The sequence below is a fragment of the Protopterus annectens genome, chromosome 1.part1 (assembly GCF_019279795.1).
Source record: "Protopterus annectens isolate FY-2018-M chromosome 1.part1, PAN1.0, whole genome shotgun sequence".
In the NCBI taxonomy this organism is placed as follows: Eukaryota; Metazoa; Chordata; order Ceratodontiformes; family Protopteridae; genus Protopterus; species Protopterus annectens.
The window spans coordinates 761381204-761407596 of NC_056726.1; the positions used below are offsets into that span (position 1 = coordinate 761381204).

The following is a 26393-nucleotide window of genomic DNA, read 5'->3' on the forward strand; positions in this document are numbered from 1 at the left end:
ACAACAGTGATGTTGCAAAGAACTGGATGTCCATCCAAAACTGATGAAGACAATATGAAAACTGGTCAGGGAGGCTGCCAAGAGACCTACAGCAACACTGAAGGAGCTGCAGGAATTTCTGGCAAGTACTGGTTGTATACTACATGTGACAACAATCATTATTATCATAATCATTATTATCATTATATTCATTATTATCAATATTATAATCATATAATATTAATTAATAATCATACAATATTATATATCATAATCATTATTATCAATATTCTCCATATGTCTGAGCTATGGGATAGGGTTGCAAGAAGGAAGCCTTTTCTTACACAGAAAAAATCCAGGCCCTGCTAAAATTTGCAAAACAATACATCAAGTCTCCCAAAAGCATGTGGAAAAATGTGTTATTGTCTGATGAGACCAAAGTTGAACTTTTTGGCCACAATTCCAAAAGGTACATTTGGTGCAAAAACAACACTTTGCATCATCCAGAAGAACACCATCCCATGGTAAAGCATGGTGGTGGCAGTGTCATGCTTAGGGGGTTGCTTTTCTTCAGCTGGAACTGGGGATTTAGTCAAGGTGGAAGGAATTATGAACAGTTCCAAATACCAGTCATTTTCGGCCCAAAACCTTCAGGCGTCTGCTAGAAAGCTGAAGATGAAGAGGAATTTCACCTTTCAACATGACAATGACCCCAAGCATACATCCAAATCAACAAAAGAATAGCTTCACCAGAAGAAAATTTAAGTTTTGGAATGGCCCAGCCAGAGCCCAGACCTAAATCCAATAGAACATCTGTGGGGTGACCTGAAGAGGGCTGTGCACAAGAGATGCCCTTGCAATCTGACAGATTTGGAGCTCTTTTGCAAGGAAGAGTGGGCAAATATTGCCAAGTCAAGATGTGCCATGCTGATAGACTCCTACCAAAGAAGACTGAATGTTGTAATTAAATCAAAAGGTGCTTCAATAAAGTATTAGTTTAAAGGTGTGCACACTTTTGCAACCAGCTTATCGTACATTTTTTAATTTTTATATTTTACCCCTAAGAGATTTGATTTTCAATTGAATTGTACAGGTTATAGGTCACATTAAAGGTGGGAAAAGTTTTGAAATGGTTTATTGTGGTCTCATTTTTTTATATCACAAAAACCTGGCATTTTAACAGGGGTGTGTAAACTTTTTATATCTACTGTATATGGTTCTAATTCCTTCTAGGCACCTATTTTCTGAGGACATGCAGCAGGTACCAATAGAGGTACTAGAAAATCATATTTTAGCAAATGGAAAAAGTTTTCTAGGTGATGCTAACAACATAAACAGCACCCATTCAGGACTAGTTTTCTGGTTTACAGTATTTATGTGAGTTATTATTTTATGACTTTTCTTATTCCTCTGTCATTTATTGGCCATTTCAAGCTTGTCTGCCCATGGATACCCCTTTTTCATTTCAAAATGTTCTTGAAAGGGGTTTTATATAATAGGCTTCCAAGAAAACTGGTGGCCTCTCCTTGAGATCTTAATTTTGTGCTAAAGAAGCTAGCACTATTTGAACCAGCTATGTTAAAGAAGCTACCACTATTTGAACCAGCTAATTTGTCTGACTTGAGTTTAACATGGAAAATAGTTTTACTGATTGCTCTAACCTCTGCAAGAAGGGTATCTGACTTGCAAGCTGTTATGGTGAGTCAACCCTACCTTATTTTCCATAGTGACATGGTTTCCTTGATAACTAATCCTTCTTTTATGCCTAAAGTGGTTTCCAAATTTACTTTAAGCCAAGCTATCCATATTCCCATTTTCTTTTCTGAACCTAAAAATGAGGGAGAAAGACTACCTAATACCTTGGATGTCCATAGACTACTCAGGTACTACCTTGACAGAACTAAATCTTTCAGATCTTCAGATCAGTTGTTAATTTCTTGTGAAGGTAAGAAGCAGGGACAACCTGTGTCAAAACAGACTATTTTCAAATGGCTCACAACAAAAACAAATTCCCAACAGGGAAGGAAAACTTGGAAAATGAAGAAAAAAATCACGACAACGACCTGGAACACACCAACTTAATTGACCGCAATACGTTCCTTCGACTAAGCGCTTTCGCCAGTAATTGGCTTCATCAGAGTGAAAGAAAACCTCTTACTACAACTTTTTTTTACAATTTTTTTTATTTTCAAATAGTTGTCTAAGACTATTATCTTTCATTATACTCACCGTAACAAAACTATTCCAGGCAGAGTCAAAGCCCACTCTACCAGAGTCTTGGCTTTGTCTGTGACTTTCTGAAAAGGGTTAGATTCTAAAAGTATTCTAGAAGCTGCTACTTGGTCCTCTGTACATACTTTTACAAAGCACTACAAGCTTGATTCCTTCTGTAGGTCCAGATTAAGCTTTGCTAGGACCGTTCTCCTGGGGCTCCTTTCTTTCTTCCTCCCAAATATAGTTAGCTATGGTAATTTGTCCATATAACTAAGGCTGCTGCAACAGTGATCAATATGACAAACATAGTACAGTTTTAAGTTGAACTTACCACAATAGTTGATGTTTGAATGATCACTGCTTCCGTAGACATTCCCTCCCTCCACCCCTTTTCTTTTTTGGTGTGTTTTTTTATGCCACTGTGTGGACATTTATTTTTGTTGTTACTAGTATTGCCCTTTCAGGGCTCAGCCTCCCTGTCTCTGCTGGCAGAAAAGCTCTGAAGAACTTCGTGGCCAAACTTGTCTTTTAATCAGCTCACCTCAAGCTGCTTGACATTTTGGGAGCAAGGAAGGTACCCTGAAGCTTTGGAAGCTAGCTGGCTGTTATATCCTTGACCTGGTATAACCCATACAGCTAAGGCTACTGCAACAGTAATCATTTGAACATCTGCTATTACGGTAAGGTCAACTTACACAACTGTACTTTCCATTCTGACATTTGCTTAATGAGTGGGTAATAAACTCACTCACTTATAACAAGTCAACATGTTTCAGTGCTACATGATGTTGCATTTATCTTGTTTTACTGATGGTATATATATTATTTTACATGTCATATGCGTATTAATATTTGTAGTAATTGTAATATGATGTCAGGTTTCACCTTTTTATATGTATTTTCTGTTCTTCTATTTGTGGAGCTTTCCTCCCAGGCCTCTACTGAAAACAGATAAAACTTTCCAGTCAGACTTTCCCAGTAAATAAATGTCAATAAATAAATATTCTGTACTGTCTTCATCATTGCCTGTAATTGTGGCCTAGATACTGCCTTTTTGCCAGTGTTGTAACATATTGAACCCATTTTTGTCTTGTGTATGGAGTGCCACTGCAGCTGGTTCCTCTGATTTTGCTCCCAGCTCCTCCTTCACTGCTGCAACACGTCTATCAGGCCATACTGTGATGTTCCCAAGATGTAACTACTTCTGTACTACCTGTTATGTGTGGAGCAAATACATCAGTCTCTTTATTGAACAAATATTTTATTTAAAAAATTATAAGGTATTTTGCCAGCTGGAAATTACAATAATGATGATGATAATGTTGTTGTTGTGTCTTTCGGCTTTTCCCGGTTATGGGTCGCCACAGCGGAACTCCGGTCCGCTAATGATTGGCAGTAGATTTTTACATGCTGAGTTGCCAGCCCTGACGCACAACCTTCAACGAAGGTGCGCCCATTCACGCATGTCTCCACACAGAAGACACTCTAGCTGAGAATCAAATGGGACAACGTCTTACTGTGAGGCGACAACGCTACACAGCACCACCAATAATAATAATAATAGTAAAATATTTATTTGTTAACCAGGTGGGCCCACTGGATAACAACAGTCCCTGTTCAAGGGTAACCACAGAGCAATGTCTGGTTAAGTAACTTGCTCAAATAAAACATAAAATGTTTGATGTTTTGAAACAGTGTCTGTTATATAACACAGCTTCCAGATAAACAGTCACGTACATGGCACTTAATCTGGCTAACCGTAACACTGCTGCTTATTTCAGAAGCAGCTTACACTTGACTCAAAACTTTAGCTAAAAGTCAATAGTAAAATACAAAGCCTCTCTGTCATCATGATTCACAATTTTTGGCACACGCAACCAAATATCACACGTTTACAAGTCTTTATCACAGCTGCATAATTAAACTGGGTAGCAACTCCATTAACACTAGGTCTTTCTCTGGTGATAAAACCAAACTGTAGATTAAAGCAATTATATGCAAATATCTGTCACTAGCTTTTGTCCTGTTCAATCTTCTTCTTCTTCTTTCGGCTTAGTCCGGTTAGGGGTCGCCACAGTGGATCACCTGTCCGCTCATGATTGGCAGTGGAGTTTTACAGTGTTGAGTTGCCAGCCCGGCGCCCAACCTTCCACAGAAGGCAAACATATGCACGCACTCATGCCTAGGGCCAATTTAGAGTGTCCAATCCACATACAGCATGTCTTTGGGATGTGGGAGGAAACCGAAGCACCCGGAGGAAACCCACGTGACCACAGGGAGGACATGCAGACTCCGCACAGAAGGCACCCCAGCCGAGAATCAAACTGGAGAACCTCTTGCTGTGAGGTGGCAATGATAACCGCTGCACCACTGCGGCGGCCCTTAAAGTCTGTAGAAGGAAAATTAACATGCAGTCTCTGTTACTTGATCTCCAGCTGACAAGTGATAACAGTGCAAATCATAAAAGAGATGGATTAACACAGAGTATTGGTTGCTAGTCTTCCACTTAGACAGACATTTAAAATGTCTCATGCAAGTAGGTGTTCAGTTTGAAAAGTGTTCAAATGTGCTTCTAATTATGTGCAATATTAGTCTGCCTACCTGCATGTCCATGATGTAATAGCTAGGTGTTACATATGTAAATGTCTGTGAAAATAGTCTATATGTTGTCTGCACATTGAGTCCGGAGATACGGAATTTCATTCAGTTTTTGCACTTGTGTGATTTTTGAATGGCAATAAAGTTTACTTTGACTTGGTGTTCACTGTTGGTTTTAACATTATTTAGCAATTGGACACATAGGTGCAGCATTCTGGCAAGTTGTGTCATATATTTAGAGGAAGACTTGAGTTTCATGCATCTGGGATTAACACTGCTTATGACTTTAAAATAAAGCAGGTCAAAATCTCTGGTAAATAATGGTCTGTGCAACCCAAAAATGTCTTTTAGTAAATAAAAAAAAATCTCTTATATTATTGAACAAAGCAACATCTCTGATGTACCACTCCTTCACAGGGCATATGGCTTGGCATTTGTATGAACAATGTCTCAGGCTCTCCATTACTTCCAAGAACCTGCAGCTCAAGACTTCAATTTCCAAGACTTTCACTGTCACTTGAACAGCATGAAATAAAGATTCCCTGTGTCAGCACTGCCTGGTTTGGCCTCAGTGTGTGTTTCTCCTCATGAAAGCCCTCCAGACTTCTCCAGAATTGATAGCATTGGAAACCAACTGGTTTCCCAGTGAATCCATCACTAGCTTCTCTATTGACTTCTCATTCTTCTTAGATTTTTTTTTTGCTATATTTGCAGCTCAGTTGTCATAAAAAACAATTGTCTTTATTGCCATCATTTACTTGTAAGGGACCCAAACATAAATCCCTTCACCCAAGTAAACTCTCTTAAAGGGACCCATAAATCCTGCTTTTCCCAAATTCCTGCTGCTATTGTTATAAACCTTCAGCTATTCCTTGGAAATTCCACCTAGTCTGCATTCCCAGTGTGCCTAGCTGTCCTTCTGCTACCCCTTGGTATCATCCACCTGGCACTACCGGGGGTGTCATCAGACTGTCCCATACCATGCTGTGTTACATGGCACACACCACAAATAACTGCTTTAAGGTCTCAGATGTGTACTGTGCTGCACCATCTGTTGCATCCAAGCAGCATAAGCATACCTTCAGAAGTCTAAATATGCCTTCAACAATATTCCGTGCCTGTGAGTATGTGGTATTGTGTTCCATCTTGACCATGTTCTTGGGGTTTTGATGAGGGTCATCAGCCACAGTTCTGAGACATATCATGATCTGCAGCACACAACAGTGTAAATAGTTGCAATTAGCCTGGTCTCCATGTTAGTGAGAACAGCATATCCTGGCCTCTGTAGCAATCAATGTGTACACATACTAACTAAATGACCTCACTGGAAGTCACTTCCCCACAAAATGCTGGTAGAGCTTGCTTGTGTGCCAGTTGTGGGAATCATGTGAACAGTCTGGATGTAGCACAGACACATTTTATATAATGCTCTGTCCATTTCACAGTACTTGGCAATTGATGGAGTAGAAACCTTTGTATACCAGATGCCATGTGGAATAGCTGGGGCCTTGTTGGCAATACAGATTTTAATCAGTGGTCCCCAGTATCTCAACAGAAATGGACTGTGTTGTAGAGTCTTCCTATAATTGTGGTACTCTCCTCTGATGTCTGTGGAAACCATATATGATCCTTCATGTGATACAGAATCACATCAAGGAACTGCCTTATGATCTGCAAGGCTAATACCTGTAAAATGCCTATTGTGTCCCCCTGTGAGATGCTGCAAGGTTTCTGTAGCAAGAATGATTAGTGCAACAAAAACCTTTATGTCTAGTGGGATAGGCAGTCCAAGCATCCTCCTTGGTTCAGTGTGTGAGCTCCACATGTCTGATTACTCCAATATGGTGTCTGTGTCCACATGGTAATGATCAACAATGTTTTGGTCATGAAGATGCTGGTTTTTCATCTATTAGTGGACCTGTCTGCGATGTGGAGGTGACATTGCTCAACAGCATGGGCACTGGTTCCAAAAATAGCTACTAACAACAGTGTTCAGCTAATGCTTTTGCTGCTCCAAGTATCATAGTACAAGTGAAGCTTCTGTACAGTGGAAGCTTCTGGTGTTCAGAGTGGCTCTTTGCTACAGGTTTGTGTACTCCACCATGTTCTATTTTGTCACTTACATATGTGAGGATTCTTATTAGTTTGATGGTGCTCATTGGCATGCCACTGTGTAGTCATTTGTACATCATGCAGACTGCAAAATTTCTCCTGTAGGGCAATCAATCTCCTTCTGTTTCTTTATCTCTAAATCACATCCTTTTTTGTGTGTCTGTGCTCATCACACTATTTTGTGTAACTCTGTGCTAATTGTTTCTGAATATTCCACATAGTTTGCGTTTCATAGGGCTAATATTTTGGGAAATGCACAGAAACAACCCAAAAGTTAAAAAAAAGGCAGCACACCAGAACTGGATCTGACTTATAGTTCACCAAGTCTGGCCATATTACACAAAATGGATGGAAATGAGCGACAGCATCTAAACAATACAACTTATAGAATTCAAAGTTTACTATGTGCCAAGGTTGCCATCCCAACATTTTGGTCCATTTAAGATGCAGCCATCTCCTTTTGGATATGTCCGTAGCCTGAGCACAGAAAGGTACACACACTCCTTGTGTTGGTATAAATATATCTAAACCACAGAATAATACCCCCCAAGTATTTTACCCTCAAAGGCACAATCACACAAGCACTGCTCCTTCCAAACTGTGGCTAGATATATACATTCACAGTTTACACATATACCTGCTCACAGAACTTGGTTAAAAATGCAATATACATAACTAGAAAAATATTCTTGTAAACTGACACTGTTCGTGTTGGAGCAGATTTGCTCCAGAATTGCTCTGTTGAGTAAGTGGCTCACTATTCTTATAGGAAAAGTTAATAGCGCTTTGAAATGCAGTTGTACTGTGGCAGCACATAGAGAACCAGTCCAAAATGAGGTGAAAGTTGTGCCTGATACAAGTAAACTAGTAATAAGCTACACACAGGGTCAAACTGTTATAAGGCGCATGTCCATTCCTGTAAAGTTGGTAATCCACAGTCTGTGCATTAAGAAGCACAAGAGCTGCAGAATATACACGCATACTTATATGAGTGTTGTGTATGACACTGTATACATGTGTTGTCTATGTGCTGCACTGAAGATTAACCCGATTATTCTACACACTTCAGTTACATGCACATATGCTGCTATGGTGTACATGATAAAAGAAATTCCTTTTGTTTACATTGTACTGTTTGTAATACAGACATGGATGGGTGCAGAGCTTGGTATTCTTTGTGCATCTGTTGCAGTGTAACATGACTCCTCACTTCTCGTCATGGCACATTTGGCAGCTTTGCCTAATAGGCAGCATAAGCTGCTCTTACTAGTTGCCCTCAATCTGTGTATACAATTTACATAAGTGTCCACAGCATCACTGATATGCAGAGCACACAGCTTGCTCCTACAGTGCACCATTAATTCTGGCAGCACTGTTTATAAAATGCTCCTAGTGCCCTTTGTAATGCAGTGCAGAACATATAACCTCCTGCACTATGCACATCTACAGTCACCTTTCTTACTCCAGTTTTCCAGTTTAGTTGTCCTCCCTCCCCAACACACATACTTAAATAAAACTGTCAGTGTATGTAAGTGTTTAAACTACTGAAGCATATTTTACAAGCTCTCCACCCCCCCAAAAAATATATTTTATATATATATATATATATATATATATATATATATATATATGTATATATATATATATATATATGTGTGTGTGTGTGTGTTGCAAACAGTATGGTGTACTGATGTTTGCACAGACTACTGTACCCTTCATATATAAGATGACTGTCTGCAGTTGACATCACTCTATGTGCGCTAGACAAGTATGGTGTACTAGGTATTTTCAGTACATCATACTTTTCCCAAAGCTAGTCTTTACCTCTCACCTGTCCCTGATTTACAGGGACGTCCCTGATTTTACTCAAATTTTAGCCCTGTCCCTCTTAATCCCTCCTAAAAATTGGTGACTATTGAAGAATACATGGTGAATTATATTTAATAAATAATGACAATAATTAAAGATATAGACTTCTTTTATTTCAGAAACTGTTTATTAATTCACATTCTCTTGTTCTGTCAATGTCTCAAGTTAGCGGAGCTAATATTTTTAAAGTGTCCCTGATTATTTTTGAATTTGTCCCTGATTCTGCTGATATTTCTCCCTGATTGGTTGAGAGTTACATGATTCTTTTTGTGAGCTGTGCACAAGCCAGTATCAAGGTCCAGACAGGATCCACCATGCATATGTGACAGAAGACTGTCTATGAATACCTTTGATAGTTCACTTTCTAACTGTAGCACTGCTATTAGTGCTTGAGGTTATAGTCTTTATAAAATTCTTTCATATTTGTCATAGCTTTTTCCACTGGGTCTGTTTTAAGTGGGACAGTAGTTAATAAAACATAAATAAATTTGTAAGATCTTAAAATTAAAATATTTTGTTTACACAACATATATGCAACTTCAGATTTTTTTACTTTTTTATCTAGGATTTCTTTCATTGACTTGGCTGGCAGCGAAAGAGCAGCTGATGCTAAAGAATCAGACAAACAAACAAAAATGGAAGGAGCAGAAATTAATCAGAGTCTTCTAGCTGTAAGTGTTTTATACACTTGCCAGAAAACATAAACTTTGTTATTTTTAGAAAAAAACTCTTCATTGTAAAAGTGATAGCTATCCTATAGTATCAATAAGTAAACTGGCTTGTATATATATATATATATATATATATATATATATATATATATATATATATATATATACAAAACACTTTCTTGTGTTTAGTGTTATTCATTTGATTTTTCTGTGCTGTTTTCTGCATCACATTAACTAGTGTGCTGTTGCCTAGCATTTCATGTTGATTATTAATGAACCTAGATTAGATGTCAATGCCAGACATTACAAATTATTTGAAGCATATGAAAGCAAATGGGAAATAATGACCACCCATGGGTATTGTGAGACCTGAAGCCAAAGGTGGTGGGCCTCCTCACCTCCCTGGAACGTCACTTATTTGGCTAGAATTCCATGACAGCTGTCATTATTGCTGTTAGAAAAGGCCTTTGAGTTTATTTTTATTCTTTTTGTTGTTAGATTGTGTATATTTTTCATTTACTGTGTTAAAAATAGTTCCAGGTTATCTTCATTGCCAGTAGTGTGCCTTGGATTATTTATTCTTATTTTTCTAGTTGGACATATTATATTTATTTTTATTTATTTATTTATTTTACATTTGTTGACTGGGAGTGTCTGACTGAGCTAAAGCCCTTTTTCAGCAGAGACCCGGGGAGAAACGCTCCAAGTGATACAATTTACAAATTCGAATGAGTTTAAATATAACACTTTAGACTAAACTAAAACAAATGTGTACCCCCCTCATACACACACACACACACACACACACACACACACACACACACTAAAACAATCGAAGTAAAATTGTTTAAGTAAGCTAACTTGGAATGGCATATAGTAGGCCTTGCTAATTCATTTTTATGTAAATATGTGTAAATTACATTGTCAGACAATAGAAACCCTAAATAAAAGTAAAAAATACAACTATCCTTTCAGTGTACTGTATACCTGTGATTCCTGTAGCTGAAACTATAGCATAATCCACAGTATGTACACATATGTTATTATGTCAAGAATGAACCAGCCTTCATGTAATAATCTGTAGCAACTTTAATTTATGTAAATGCTGCAATTACCTTTGTATTTAACTATGATAGTTTGGCATTATTCATTCACATGTTACCAGCTGAAAGCTGTTTATAGTTTGTCAGATTTTATTTTTTGGCTGACAGTGTTTGCATTTTTATACCTTATCAAGACTGACCCAAATAACTCAGGGTGTTGGAAATATAGCTTAGGGCTTTTTGATGACTAGAGGCATATTTCTCAGCTGTGAAAATGTTATAACTTTGAAGATGAGATGTATAACTACTGTAACAAAAAGTCCACACAGTGCTATTATTTGCATGATACTGTTGTAGCATATCCAGACTATAGTACACCTAAAGCATGGAATACTTCACAGGTTGATAATTTCCCAGGAACTCCCTTGCATGGCACAACCAGGTTGCTTCTCCACACTCGCAACCTAGGCATATTGTACTGTCTGAAGCAGTAGCAACTGCATGGCTACCAAAGTAAAATTCTGGAATTTGTCCCTTTTGAGAGTCGTAGACAGTATGGCATATTACTCTAGGTGAAAGAAACAATACACTTTATCACTGAGTCTAGTGAGGGGGTGGTCTGTCTTAATTACTGAAACTTAAGCTTTTTATTCAAAAAATGTCCCTGTGCTGGAAAATCTGAAATAAGAGGTTACCTTACCTTACCTCCCCAGACTAACACCCCCACCCTTACCCCCCCCACTTAGACTCTTAACCCAACTATACTACCACCACTACTAACCACAGACAGAATTAGCTAGTTGTCTTTACATACTTTAAAATCTTGTCTGAGAACTTTGTTACTAATATTATAAACAAACAAGAAACTATCTTAACTTGCAACATTTACTGTATATACTGTTGATCATCAATATCTTGTTATTGTATTAAAGCCAACAACCTGTAATGTTGTTTACCATTGCTGCAACTTTGTATCTCTATTTATCATGTACATGATGTGGAGCTTTTCTCCCTGGGCATCCGCAGAAAAAGGACCTGCGACTAGTCTGAATTTCCTGGTAAACAAATGTAAATAAATAAAAATAAATAAATAAATAGTCATATTTTCCTTTTTAGATATAATCAGTCAACATATTTGTGAATAAAGCTAAGTAATTCTCTGGCAAGCAATTTTCTTGTTGCAGAAATTTAAAGAATCCTTTCAGAAATGGAAAATGAATAGTTTTAGATTTTTCCGGGTCTATATTAGAACATCGAAGTTTCAAAACTTCGAATGTTCTAATATCGTACCCTATTCAGTGAAAGCTGAAAATATCGAAGCAGCAGAAAACCAAATTTTTTTCCTCATTCATCATCATCATCATCTTCTTTCAGCTCTTCCCATTAGGGGTCACCACAGCGGATCATCTGTTTCCATTTCTTCCTGTCCTCTGCATCATGCTCTGTCACACCAACCGCGCCTGCATGTCCTCTCTCACCACATCCATAAACCTCATCTTAGGCCTTCCTCTTTTCCTCTTACCTGGCAGCTCCATCCTTAGCATCCTTTTCCCAAAATACCCAGCATCCCTCTTCAGCACATGTCCAAACCAACGCAATCTCACCTCTCTTGCTTTGTCTCCAAACTGAGCTGACCCTCTAATATACTGATTCCTGATCCTGTCCATCCTAGTCACACCCAGTGCAAATCTTAACATCTTTAACTCTGCCACATCCAGCTCTGACTCCTGCCTTTTCGACAATGCTACCGTCTCCAACCCATATAACATAGCTGGTCTCACTACCCCCTTGTAGACCTTCCCTTTCACTCTTATTGGTACCCGTCTGTCACAAAACACTCCTGACACTCTTCTCCAGCCATTCCACCCTGCCTGTACTCTCTTCTTCACCTCTCTTCCACACTCACCATTACTCTGAACTGTTGATCCCAAGTACTTAAACTCATCCACCTTTACCAACTCTACTCCCTGCATCCTCACCATTCCTCTACCCTCCCTCTCATTTACACATATATATTCTGTTTTAGCCCTGCTGACCTTCATTCCTCTCCTCTCTAAAGCATATCTCCACCTCTCCAGGGTCTCCTCAACCTGGTACCTACTCTCACTACATATCACAATGTCATCTGCAAACATCATAGTCTACGGGGCCTTCTGTCTAATCTCATCTATCAACCTGTCCATCACCACTGCAAATAAGAAAGGGCTCAGAGCTGATCCTTGATGTAATCCCACCTCCACCTTAAACATATCTGTCACTCCCACCGCAGTCCTCACCAATGTCACACTACCCTTGTACATATCCTGTACCACTCTTACATACTTCTCTGCCACTCCCGACTTCCTCATACAATACCACAACTCCTCTCTAGGCACCCTGTCATATGCTTTCTCTCAGTCCACAAAGACACAATGCAACTCCTTCTGACCTTCTCTGTATTTCTCCAACAACACTCTCAGAGCAAATATTGCATCTGTAGTGTTCTTTCCTGGCATGAAACCATACTTCTGATCACTAATCATCACCTCCCTTCTTAACCTAGCTTCCACTACTCTTTCCCATAACTTCAAGCTGAGACTGATCAATTTTATCCCTCTGTAGATACTGCAGCTCTGCACATCACCCTTATTCTTAAAGATAGGTACCAAAACACTTTTTCTCCACTCCTCAGGCATCCTCTGACTTTCCAAAATTTCATTAAACAATCTGGTTAAAAATTCCACTGCCATTTCTCCTAAGCACCTCCACGCTTTCACTGGTATGTAATTTGGGCCAACAGCCTTTCCATTCTTCATCCTCTTCATAGCTGTCCTTACTTCCTCCTTGCTAATCTGCTTCACTTCCTGATTCACTATCCCCACATCATCCAACCTTCTCTCTCTCTCATTCTCTTCATTCATCAGCCCTTCAGAGTACTCTTCCCAACACACACTCCTCACTTGTGAGTACATTTCCCTCACTGTCCTTTATCACCCTTACCTGCTGCACATCTTTCCCAGCTCTGTCCCTCTGTCTAGCCAATTGGTATAGGTCCTTTTCTCCCTCTTTAGTGTCCAATCTCTCATACAACTCTCTATATGCCTTATCCTTAGCCTTCGCCACCTCTCTCTTTGCCATGCGCCTCATCTCCTTATACTCATGTCTACTTTCTTCATCTCTTTGACAATCCCACTTCTTCTTCACCAGCCTCTTCCTCTGTATACTCTCCTGTACTTCCTCATTCCACCACCATGTCTCCTTGTCCTCCTTCCTCTGTCCAGATGTCACACCAAGCACCTTCCTAGCAGTCTCCCTTACTAGCTCTGCTGTAGTTACTCAGCTATTCGGTAACTCTTCATTGCCTCCCAGTGCCTGTCTTAACTCTTCCCTGAACTCCACCTCACAATCACCCTTTTTTAACTTCCACTATGTAATCCTTGGCACTGCTTTCACACTCCTCCTCCGCTTCTTGATCACCAACATCATCCTGAGGACTACCATTCTATGCTGCTTAACTACACTTTCCCCATTCACCACTTTACAGTCTCCAATCTCCTTCAGACTGGCCCTCCTACATAGGATATAATCCACCTGTGTGCATCTTCCTCCACTCTTGTACGTCACCCTATGCCATGGGTATTGTGAGACCTGAAGCCAAAGGTGGTGGGCCTCCTCACCTCCCTGGAATGTCACTTATTTGGCTAGAATTCCATGACAGCTGTCATTATTGCTGTTAGAAAAGGCCTTTGAGTTTATTGTTATTCTTTTTGTTGTTAGATTGTGTATATTTTTCGTTTACTGTGTTAAAAATAGTTCCAGGTTATCTTCATTGCCATTAGTGTGCCTTGGATTATTTATTCTTATTTTTCTAGTTGAACATATTATATTTATTTTTATTTATTTATTTATTTTACATTTGCTGACCGGGAGTGTCTGACTGAGCTAAAGCCCTTTTTCAGCAGAGACCTGGGGAGAAAAGCTCCAAGTGATACAAACGATTTACAAATTCGAATGAGTTTAAATATAACACTTTGGACTAAACTGAAACAAATGTGTACCCCCTCATACACACACACACACACACACACACACACACACACACACACACACACACACACACACACACACACACACACACACACTAAAACAATCAAAGTAAAATTGTTTAAGTAAGCTAACTTGGAATGGCATATAGTAGGCCTTGTTAATTCATTTTTATGTAAATATGTGTAAATGACATTGTCAGACAATAGAAACCCTAAATAAAAGTAAGAAATACAACTATCCTTTCAGTGTACTATATACCTGTGATTCCTCTAGCTGAAACTATAACATAATCAACAGAATGTACACATATATTATTATGTCAAGAATGAACCAGCCTTCATGTAATAATCTGTAGCAACTTTAATTTATGTAAATGCTGCATTTACCTTTGTATTTAACTATGATAGTTTGGCATTATTCATTCACATGTTACCAGCTGAAAGCTGTTTATAGTTTGTCAGATTTTTTTTTTTTTGGCTGACAGTGTTTGCATTTTTATACCTTATCAAGACTGACCCAAATAACTCAGGGTGTTGGAAATATAGCTTAGGGCTTTTTGGTGACTAGAGGCATATTTCTCAGCTGTGAAAATGTTATAACTTTGAAGATGAGATGTACAAGTACTGTAACAAAAAGTCCACACAGTGCTATTATTTGCATGATACTGTTGTAGCACATCCAGACTATAGTACACCTAAAGCATGGAATACTTCACAGGTTGATAATTTCCCAGGAACTCCCTTGCATGGCACAACCAGGTTGCTTCTCCACACTCGCAACCTAGGCATATTGTACTGTCTGAATCAGTAGCAACTGCATGGCTACCAAAGTAAAATTCTGGAATTTGTCCCTTTTGAGAGTCGTAGACAGTATGACATATTACTCTAGGTGAAAGAAACAATACACTTTATCACTGAGTCTAGCGAGGGGGTGGTCTGTCTTAATTACTGAAACCTAAGCTTTTTATTCAAAAAATGTCCCTGTGCTGGAAAATCTGAAATAAGAGGTTACCTCCCCAGACTAACACCCCCACCCTTACCCCCCACTTAGACTCTTAACCCAGCTATACTACCACCACTACTAACCACAGTCAGAATTAGCTAGTTGTCTTTACATACTTTAAAATCTTGTCTGAAAACTTTGTTACTAATATTATAAACAAACAAGAAACTATCTTAACTCGCAACATTTACTGTATATACTGTTGATAATCAATATCTTGTTATTGTATTAAAGCCAACAACCTGTAATGTTGTTTACCATTGCTGCAACTTTGTATCTCTATTTATCATGTACATGATGTGGAGCTTTTCTCCCTGGGCATCCGCTGAAAAAGGACCTGTATCTAGTCTGAATTTCCTGGTAAACAAATGTAAATAAATAAAAATAAATAAATAAATAGCCATATTTTCCTTTTTAGATATAATCAGTCAACATATTTGTGAATAAAGCTAAGTAATTCTCTGGCAAGCAGTTTGCCGGTGACATGCAGACTCTTGTTGCAGAAATTTAAAGAATCCTTTCAGAAATGGAAAATGAATAGTTTTAGATTTTTCCGGGTCTATATTAGAACATCGAAGTTTCAAAACTTTGAATGTTCTAATATCAAAACCTATTCAGTGAAAGCTGAAAATATCGAAGCAACAGAAAACCAAATTTTTTTCCTAAGGAAAGAATTCGGTTGTCCGTTTCTGTTGCTTCGGCATTTCCAGTGCTGTGGTGGAAAGTTACAGTTCGGGTTCAGGTAAGTGTGCGATTGAGTGCTGGTTAGGTTAGTTAGGGTTAGGGTGTGGGTTAGGTATGTGTGCGATTGTATGGACGTGAGGGTTAGGGCAGGTTAGGTGAGTTAGGGTTAGGGAGCGGGTTAGGTATGTGTGCGATTGTGTGGACGTGAGGGTTAGGGCGGGTTAGGTGAGTTAGGGTTAGGGCGCGGGTCAGGTAAGTGTGCGATTGTGTGCAAGTGAGGCTTAAGGCGGGATATTATCAGAATATTTCTATTCTGATAAATAGATCTATTAATGAAGGAATCTTCCCTTCTATCTGGAAGATATATCACATTATCCCACTACACAAAGGGGGGAACTGTAATGACCTTTCAAACTATCACCCGATAGCACTACTATCACCTCTAGCCAAAATTATGGAGAAATGTATCCACAAACAACTTATTAACCACCTTCTCCAAAACAATCTACTTGCTAACAGTCAGCATGGATTCAGACCTTCCCACAGTACTACCACTGCCTTACTCTCCTTTACCAATACCATCAACCACAACCACAACCACAACAACAATTATCTATCATCTTCAATCTTCATTGACTTATTTAAAGCCTTCGATATGGTTAATCATAAACTCCTGCACATACTAAAATCTCTCTCACTTGACACTCCTTCCTTAACTTGGTTCACATCTTATCTTGATAACTGTCAGCAGGCAGTACTCTGGAAAAACTCACTATCTAATCTCCTACCTATCTCTTTAGGTGTACCTCAAGGCTCTATCCTAGGCTCCCTCTTATTTACAATCTTTATTAATGACCTCCAATCAGCTATCCCTAACACCACCTGCATATACAATATGCAGATGATTCTACTATAATCTGCACTGCCACCTCTCAAAATGAAGTTCAGTCTCTTACACAAAAAGCCTTTTCTTCTGTTGAAAAATGGTTCTCTGATCGTTGCCTTCTCCTCAACCCCAAGAAAACCAAACTGTTACTGTTCCCACCTACCTGTAAATGTACACCACTTAATTTCTCTCTCGCATCCACTGATAGCACTCTCATTTCTCCTGACTCTACTACAAAATTACTAGGAATAACTGTTAACAATCTAAGCTTTGACTCACACATCAACAACACAATAAAAGTAGTTAACAAAAAAATTGGTTCCCTCTACAGAATCAAACCCTTCCTTACACATGAAACAAGAACCATCTTAGCTAGATCTCACCTTATCTCTACTCTTCTATATTCCTCCCCCATCTATACTAATCTCTCCAAAAGCAACCTGAAGAAACTTGCTACATCCTACTATAATATTGCTAGATTCGCTACAGGATCCCAGTTTCAAACTCACCACTGCCTGAACCTAAGACAACTATGTTGGCTTGAATTTACCAACAAATTAATACTTCAACAGCTCTTAACAGCTCACAAAATTCTACACCAACCAACTAAAATACCAATACTCTCTAACCTTGTTGCACCTTACAATAACATGAAACAGCTACGCTCCTCAAACAAACTACTGATTTATACACCCAAACCTAATAACTCAGCAGGGGACTGCCTCTTTTCCAACTCCGTTGGAAAAATGTGGAAAAAACTACCCTCTGATATCACATCTTTGTCTATACTCTCACTTTTTAAAAGACAACTGACTATGCATCTCAGTAGTCAGTGGCTTTGCCCCTGTACCAACCCAGATTAACTTTCCCTCTTACTCTGTCTCTTTTTCTTACCCTACACCCTCATAGCTTTCCTTTACATAATATCTATGTAGAGAAATGTTATCTCGTATACACAGTATGACCACTGTAAAAAAAAAAAAAAAAATATGTATTATTATTTCTTTGTTTTAAGACTGTAGGACTTTATTCTCTTTGTTTGCTCCTATCATAGTTGTACATTGCATATATTGTCTAACTTTGTTTTTTTTTTTTAATTCTAATCTTGTATGGCCTATTGCTGTATAAACATGTAATATTCCATTGGAGCTTTTCTCCCTGGACCTCTACTGAAAATGGACATGTATCCAGTTAGACTAGCCCGGTCAACAAATGTAAAATAAAATAATAAATAAAAAATAAATATGCGAGTTAGGGTTTGGGCGTGGGTGAGGTGAGTGTGTAATAGTGACGGACCTTAGGGTTAGGTTTTGGGTTAAGGTAAGTGGATAGTTAGTGGTGTGTGTATAGTTTAGTGTAGGGTTAGTTGAAAGATTTTACGTGTATGTGTGTGGATTGCTGTTTGTTAGGAAAATATTTGCTGTTCTGTAGGTTCGATCGTTTCAGCTTTCACTGAATAGGGTTCGGTATTAGAACATTTGAAGTTTTGAAACTTCGATGTTCTAATATAGACCTGATTTTTCCCAGATGATTCAGGCATCATCATGATTTATTCTTCATGATTTATTCTTCCCTAGGTTACTTATGCAATACAAGGGATCTCAACATGCTCACCACAACATTTTTATGTTAAGGTGAAAAGGATAGCTTTTAATGTTCTTTGGTTGAAGAGTAAGCTGAGGGTAAGGTGGGAGCTCATTCCTCTTCCATCTTCAGTGGGAGACTGAAGGGGATCATGAATTTGAATACTATGGAAAAGGCAACTCATATTTTTTTTAATATCTTAGATGAATATTTTATACCCTTTGGAAAGCCTTTTATTTTGGTGAAGTAAAGAATCTGTAAGTTATATAACTTAAGAAGACAAAGTAGAATTATACCCCATAGTTTGTTTATATTAGGTAACAATTTATTTTAAATATTGTGTGGGTTTTAAGGCAATGAGGAATGAAGGAAGACCTGATTATAACAAGACATGCTAACACTGGAGCCTATTGGTGTACACTGTGTGTGTCTCCATTCCTTTTCAGATTTGTTAGATTGTGAGCAACTTCTTTGAGGTTACAGTCTTTATGTGAGATCAACTTATATGGGATGCTCCATTACATCTCAGGCTGAGACCTTACTGTGATAACCTAAAGATAATTCTTTTTAAGTGAAAGCTAGTCTTGGTAAGAGAGGGAGATAGGTCATTATCGGTAAAGCTGGTCGTAGATTCAAAGTTTAAAAACTTTGTGAGCAAAGCAGTTATAAATAGAGTATATAAAATATTGGTTGCCAGCAAACAAAAAAGAAACAGAAGTACAGAAAAAATGTGGCAATGAGACCTAGCAATGCAGACCATGCCTAAATTCAGGCTGACATTACAGTAAGTTCATGGATATGCTACCAGATGTAAAAGCTATTTTTTTGGCTTGTAGCATTTAGGTGTTTATTCTATTCATTCTGTCCATTCAGTCTGTCATATGGGTCCTCTGAGCCACTTGTTGTATCCAACCCAGCAACATCAGTGCTCCAGCCTCAAGCCCCTTAAGAATTCTCCCTCCCATAACATATCTGTCTCCAGTTTATCTCAGATCTCATTTGTTACCTTTGTGACCAGACATGTTCACCTGTGCAACCAAGTGCTCCAGCTCATTTTCCTAACTTTATTGATAATTCCTCTTTTGTAACTTGTTATAGTTAACTGTAGGATAAGTTTTAGAACCCCAAAGCTGTTTAGTGTGTTTCCTTCTAAAAATGCTGTACTTATAAGATACCTTTCCCTTTGACATTACAACTTTTTTTCTGTTTCTACTCCCTTTACATTTCTTAGAGTAGTATATTTGTATATTCTCTCAGTGTTGTAGTTATGTGTTGTTAGACAGTAGAATTTGATAGATTAGAATTGTTTAATAGGGTAGCAACTTTTAGTTTTGTGTATGTGTCTTTTCTGCCTTGTGTAGATAGTTGTTGTAGTGCTTTATAACTTTAACTTATAATGGTTAAGCAAACAAGTTTCAAAAATTGCTGTGTGTGTGGTCTTAAGATCCCCATACTGGATCTTCAAAACCAGTGTGTCATCTGCCTGGGTGTCTCCTATCGTTGGTAGCGTGTGAAACATGCAAGGGCTTTTGCCAACCATAGAAACAAGGTGATACTCAAAAACCTGCTACCCCTAGATCTGGAGGTTACTAATACTAAAAAGCACTCTGAAAAGCCCCCATGCCAAAGTGTTGGATCCAAAAGATCAGCAGATCTGACGTTTTCAACTTTGACTGTTAAGAAGCCCAGGCTAGAGGAATCCTTGACATGTACTCCAATTTACACTCTTCCCCAGGATCCTATGCCCTTGGACTCTATTATTCTACATGACTCCCCTAGTAAAGTGCCCCTGTACCAAACCTGACTGGTCATCTATCTCTTCAAACTTGGCTTTGCCTATCCATTACTTCTCACCCACTGTTTTATCCTCCTACTAACAATATATTTTTCATCTCTCTCTATAATACATTATTTCTATCCTCTGTGGATACTTATTTTTAAGTATATCCTTTATTAATATTACTTTACAATTAACTTCCTTTTTCTACTATGGACTCTACCTGTATGATGTTTTGTAACTGTAATTTGCACTATTATGATTCTTGCCTCATTAAACATCCTGTGCTAACCTGTATGCTGTACTGCATATGTGACTGTTATTGCTATTTTTTATGCTATTTGTTGTTTGTATTTGTATTTGATTGTTTATGTCTTGGAGCTTATCTCCCAGGCATCTACTGAAAATGGACATATATCCAGTTAGACTAGCCTGGTCAACAAATGTAAAATAAAATAAATAAATAGTTTAAAAGAGCCCCACCTCCCTCGAGACCCTCATCAGTACTTTTGAACAGATCCTTCATGTCCTACAGAAAGACATATGAAGCAGTCTTGGACAGCTTGCTGCACAAGTTCTTAAGGAATCAAATAGAGATGAGAGTCATTCTGTCCCCTTTGGCTCTGAAAGGTGGTCCGATCTGCCCAGTTTGCACCATTATGATTCCCTGGTCGTCTGTTCGGCTCCAGTGCCTTTGGATTATCCATTCCCTCTGGACAACACATACTAGTAAACAACTTGAGACAACATTAGCTACTGTGTCAAATGTAACTAACCTCTTCATACATCTGATGCATAATTTGATGAGTGGAGTAGCTAGGGCAGTCAGGTCAGGCATAGCAGTGAGATGCCACACATAGCTGCATCTATGCAATTTTACAGACAACTTCAAGGCATTCTTTACTAATGCACACTGTGATAGATCATCCCCTAGTCATCCTTCAGTTAAAGAAAGAATGCACAAATGTGAACAAGATGGTAAGACTCTTTCTGCAAATGGAGATAAATTATAGGCCGCACAGAGGTCATATTCTAGGAATCAGAAAGGGCCTCATTCTCTCTGGTTCAGGAGTTCCAAGTGTCAAAAGCTTGATTCACCTTCGGATTGGGGAAGCTGTGGCAGACGCTTCCCTTTAATGAATGCTTCCCCAGAGGCAGAGGGGGGGCCACAAAACCAGGGGAACAGCAGTCCTTTTTGTATCACAAACAGCAGTATCACTGAAGGTCTCCCAGACTTATGGCCATCATGGATAAGAGGGATAAAATCCAGAGGCTATTACATTCTCTTTTTTCAATCCTTGCCCCAGTCCATCAGACCACTGGCAGATATTCCACCCAATCAGGCAAAAGTGGCCCTAAGAGAAATAATCTCTCTCTTCTCCAAAAAAGCCATCCAAGATGTCCCACCAGACCAGACAGGGTCAGGATTCTACTCTTAAGTTCCTTTCAGTTCTCACGAAAACACAGCATCTCAGCCCAATCTTGGAATTCTGTCTCCTAAACAGATATGTGCAAAATTCCTGCTTCAGGATGGTCAATGTGCAAACATTTCTACCCTGTCTCAGTGTGAATGATTATGCTCTCTAGATCTCTATGACGCCTACCGTCACATAAATATTGTGCAGGAGTTGAGGAAGTGTCTGCACTTCAGTACAGGAACTAATCACTATCAACTCAGGCTCCTGCCATTTTCCAGACTCCCCACAGCCCCCCAGGGTGTTTATCAAATGCATGACTGTCATAATAGCCTACATATGACTCATGGTGTACAAGATTTTTTCATTCCTGGATGATTAGTTTCCAGCTGCCCTTTCAATTAATTCTCTTCTCAAAGCTAGGAATTACCTACTTAATCTGTGTGTTTCATTAGGTGTAACAGGCAGTTATCAGTATTCCTGACAGGCACCCACTCAAATTCTCACCTTTATAGGCTGCAATTTAGATACTACCCAATCCACAATTTTTCTTCCTGAAGAAAGATATTAGACTAAGAAATGCAGAGTGCAAGTAACAATGCTATAGGAGACACATTTGGAAAGAAATGAGCCTGTGAATTTGATAAAGGATTTCAGGATGGATATTCAGAAGAGTATCAGGGACAAAGGAAAAGAGAAGTACTTATATTACTTGCTAAAAGAGTTCCAGTAGTGATAGAAAATGAGAAAAAAGATAATAATGCTAGATTTGTGGTAGTAAGGGGCTATTGGCAAGGGAGGAGGATTACTGTTGCATGTATTTATATTCCACATAAAACTGCTATTATGGAGCTTAAAAACTGGAGAAATAATCAGCTTTCAGCAGGAAATACTACTTAAAGGTGTGATTAGAATTTGATCTGCAATAGTGAGGATGTATCTGGGGGCCTGTAAGGGAAAATACAACAAAAGAAAGTAGAATTTTGAGGAAATTTCTGAAAATATTTGGTATGGAGGATGTGCATTCAATAGTAGGAACTCAAGAGAGGATTTAAATATTATTCCACAAGGTACAATAAATGGTCTAGACTAGACAGAAATTATATTTCACAGGAACATGAGCATTTAATTGAGAGCTTAGGCACACTTCTAATAACTATTTCGTATCCTGCACCAATAATGACTAACATAAAAATGAAGGTTAATGAAGTAACTTCAAGGCACTGGCGCTTCCCCACCTATCTGTTAAAAAGGGAGAAATTTAAGGAATGGGTAGTGGAAATTATTTGAGTGTTATTAGGGATAGAAGAGAGGGATAGAAAGTTCTTCAGAATTTATAGCGAGTGCTGCCTTTCAGGTTTTGGACATAGCTGTAGAAGGCATTGTGGTTGTCTTTAGCCTGTAATGTTATCTGGACCTCATAATTTGCATTGTTGGACTTAATTAGTCCTCTTAGTTTCCTGTCTAGTTTAATTAGAGAGCTTGTATCATTATGGAAGTTGTTCTTCCAGATTTTAGCCATGTCTTTTTTTCCTTTGGTTATATACCCTATTAAGTTTAAGATTCCACCAGTGTGGTATGTTTTTAGAGTTTGTTTTAGGCATACTTCTAGTAGGTACAGCAGACTCTATACAGCCATTTACATGTGTGTACAGGGTCTCTGTAAACAATTCCACATAGGCTGTTGTGAACTTGAGGTTGGGAGGGGCATTGAATTTTGATAAACTATTGCTTAATAGGGTGTAGTTTGCTTTGGAATAGTTCCTAACTGTTACAGGGTTTGGTGGGGTTAAGAAGTTGATTTTTATTTCAAATAAGACAGCTTTGTGGTCTGACCCCACCAGTGAGTATGTGACACTGTGCGGGAGGTGCAGCACTGTCTCATATTGGTGAGTACCTAGTCCAGTATATTTGAACGACTGGTGGGTGTGCACACTATTTAGTGAAAGGAATTAGTGCTAATAAGTCCAGGAATTTTTGTGCTTGTGAGTATGAGGCAGTGTATGCTTCCCATTCTACAGAGGGGTAGTTAAAGTCTCCCATGAGTAGGGTATTTGGTTTAATGGTGAGTGTCTGCTGTAGGTCTAGGTATAAGCTATGGGATTCTAGAGACATATGGGTGATCTATAGCTTGCTAGAATATGGTATGGGAATTTGTATGTGGTGATTTGAACATGGATAAATTCCAGGGCATCATCCTGTTTAGCCAACATAGAGTTATGCTTGTTTCTAATATAGACTGAGACTCCTCCACCTTTTGTCCCTGCCTGTGAAACTGATGGGTTAAATGTGTGGAAGGCACTGAAGCCTTGAACTACTGGAGTACTTTCTGCAGATTTAAACCGTGTATCGGTAATGTCACAGTTGTGTATATTCTCCAAAGTGAGTAGAGCTTACAAGGTGTGGGGTTTCTTGTTTAAGTTCCTAGCACCGAACAGTAACACCTTTAGGTATCTTAGGGTTTTATTGATTATGTCAGAAGGTTTGTCAATTTGCTATTGCCTAAAAAAGGCTCTAAGTGGGGTGGATAATGTTTTAGCCAATATTTGGAAGCTTAGGGGAGACAGGTACAGACTGTCCTTTGCAAAGCAATATGTTCTGTTAACCATGTCCTCCCATGCTGACAAGTACTGAATCCCCTAGAAAGACACCAAAAGCTAAGCCATTTGTTGAAGTCAGTCATCTTTTGTTCATAATGAGGCATCATCCTTGGTGAAGGTAGAATGCAGCTCAGTGTAAGGCACATACCTGCCTGAGACACATGTTCAGAGAAATCAACAATGTCTCTCTTCATATAGTCCAGGGAAGTACGTCTCAGGTCATTAACTCCCACATGGACTATGATAGAATCATACTAGTGCCTGTGGTATAGTGAATTGAGTGCATGTGTAACTTGGCAGATCCTGGCTCCAGATAATCAACTGACCTTTATCTTCTCCTTGTTCAGTCTGGTGAGTGGGGCATCTGTGTGTCATACAGTGGAGTCTATTTTGACAAGAGTCATGTGTAATGTGTTGGTTTGCCTTATGAGCTTTGCTCTTCAGGCTCCACTGAGTGTAGGAGTATGTATGGTGCTTGGTGTTGATTTGGTGAGTGGTTTAGAGATTGCTGAAAATAGGCTTTACTCTTTATAGGCTTAGGAGGTCTTTGAGAGTTGTGAAGATTACTTTTTCTGCCTCAGCATAGGTTGGACTGTGTGTGTGGTGGGCACTGTGGGTGGTGGATATAGTGTGTGTGTTCTTGATTACCTCATTTGTATGCAAGATTTTTGCCTCTAGTGAAATTGTGTATGTGCATCTCTCGAATACTGTGTTTGTTTTTTAAGGATTAAATGGCTGTCTGTGAAGATGAGACAATTGCTCAATGCTTTAGAATTCCCATATCTACCAAGCTGGCTATGGGAACATTCAGAAGTTGCATATCCATGTTAGGATCTATATTTGGTTATTTAGGCATAGGTTGTGGATTGTGTTATACAGAGATCTCCTTGGGTGGTCCCTGGGGTTTGGCACTACACCAGGTTAGATTGTATAAGATATGATAGTAGTTCTGTTTGATGTGCAAATTTGCTGCTCTAAGATTGTCTCCACACAGTGACTTTGTTTTAGTCACATTAAGTTACAGGTTTCAATTCTAATGGAAGTATTATAGATAACATTTACTTTTTGGGTATTTGTATCTGTGCAGAGCACTGACCTCGGATAAAATTTTGGCCACTTGACCAGACTTTAGGATCCGTTGCTTAGGCTCCTCCCCTTACTCATAATCCCCTCCTGTCCCCAACATTACCTCAGATCTCATTTACCACTCATTTGGGACAGACATAATTCATTTGCTCAGGTTTGCCTCAGCTAAGTGTGTCTTAATATTTAGCTTGTTTCCTTTTTCTTCTGTGTTAATTTAGATTTTTATTGTTGTTCACCTCCCCTTATAAAAATAAATCTTTACAATGGATGTCTCGCCCATTTGCCACCAGTTATATTTTTTATTACAAATGGTTTTCCTAGTATTTTTATGATTATTTTTTACTTTTTTACTACTATAGTTGGTAGCTCCCTTTTCTGTTGCTTTTTATATTTTTTTGTGGCATTGTGTGTGTGGTGTTTGTTTGTTTAGTTATGTTTGACAAACTAACTGGGTTTAAAAAATTTGTGGCTTGTAGCCACAAAATGCCTAATTTGGATACACACCTTAAGTGTGTCTATTATTTATAGGTTGCCCAGCTTGAGGATGACTGCTCAATATGCATGGCTATTGGGCACCGAGCTATTACTGAGTGCCATAATAAGTTGGTTTTCAGGGGTCTTTTCCCACCTGATGAATCTTTTAAATCTTCTGTTTCTGGAGCACATCCCCATCTGGGAAGAAGATGTTGGATAAAAGGGGGGCAAAAATGATGAGCCTAAAGAGAAAAGCAGAGAGGGATGAGGAAGGGATCTCCTGACCACTGCTGTTCACTGGCATTGTCTTCAGCTCCATCTGCTAAACATTCGAGGCACTGAGATCCGGCAGCCTCTTCAAATCTAATTGCTC

At 38.8% G+C, this 26393-nt stretch overlaps 1 protein-coding gene across 1 annotated transcript in view; it reads left to right on the plus strand.

The window, feature by feature from the left end:
• KIF24 (kinesin family member 24) overlaps positions 1-26393 on the plus strand; it is a 2255161-nt gene that overhangs the window by 1524255 nt on the left and 704513 nt on the right. The window contains exon 8 of the mRNA XM_044087249.1: positions 9338-9443. Coding sequence (XP_043943184.1) covers positions 9338-9443 — 106 coding nt within the window. The remainder of the gene's footprint in view (positions 1-9337; positions 9444-26393) is intronic.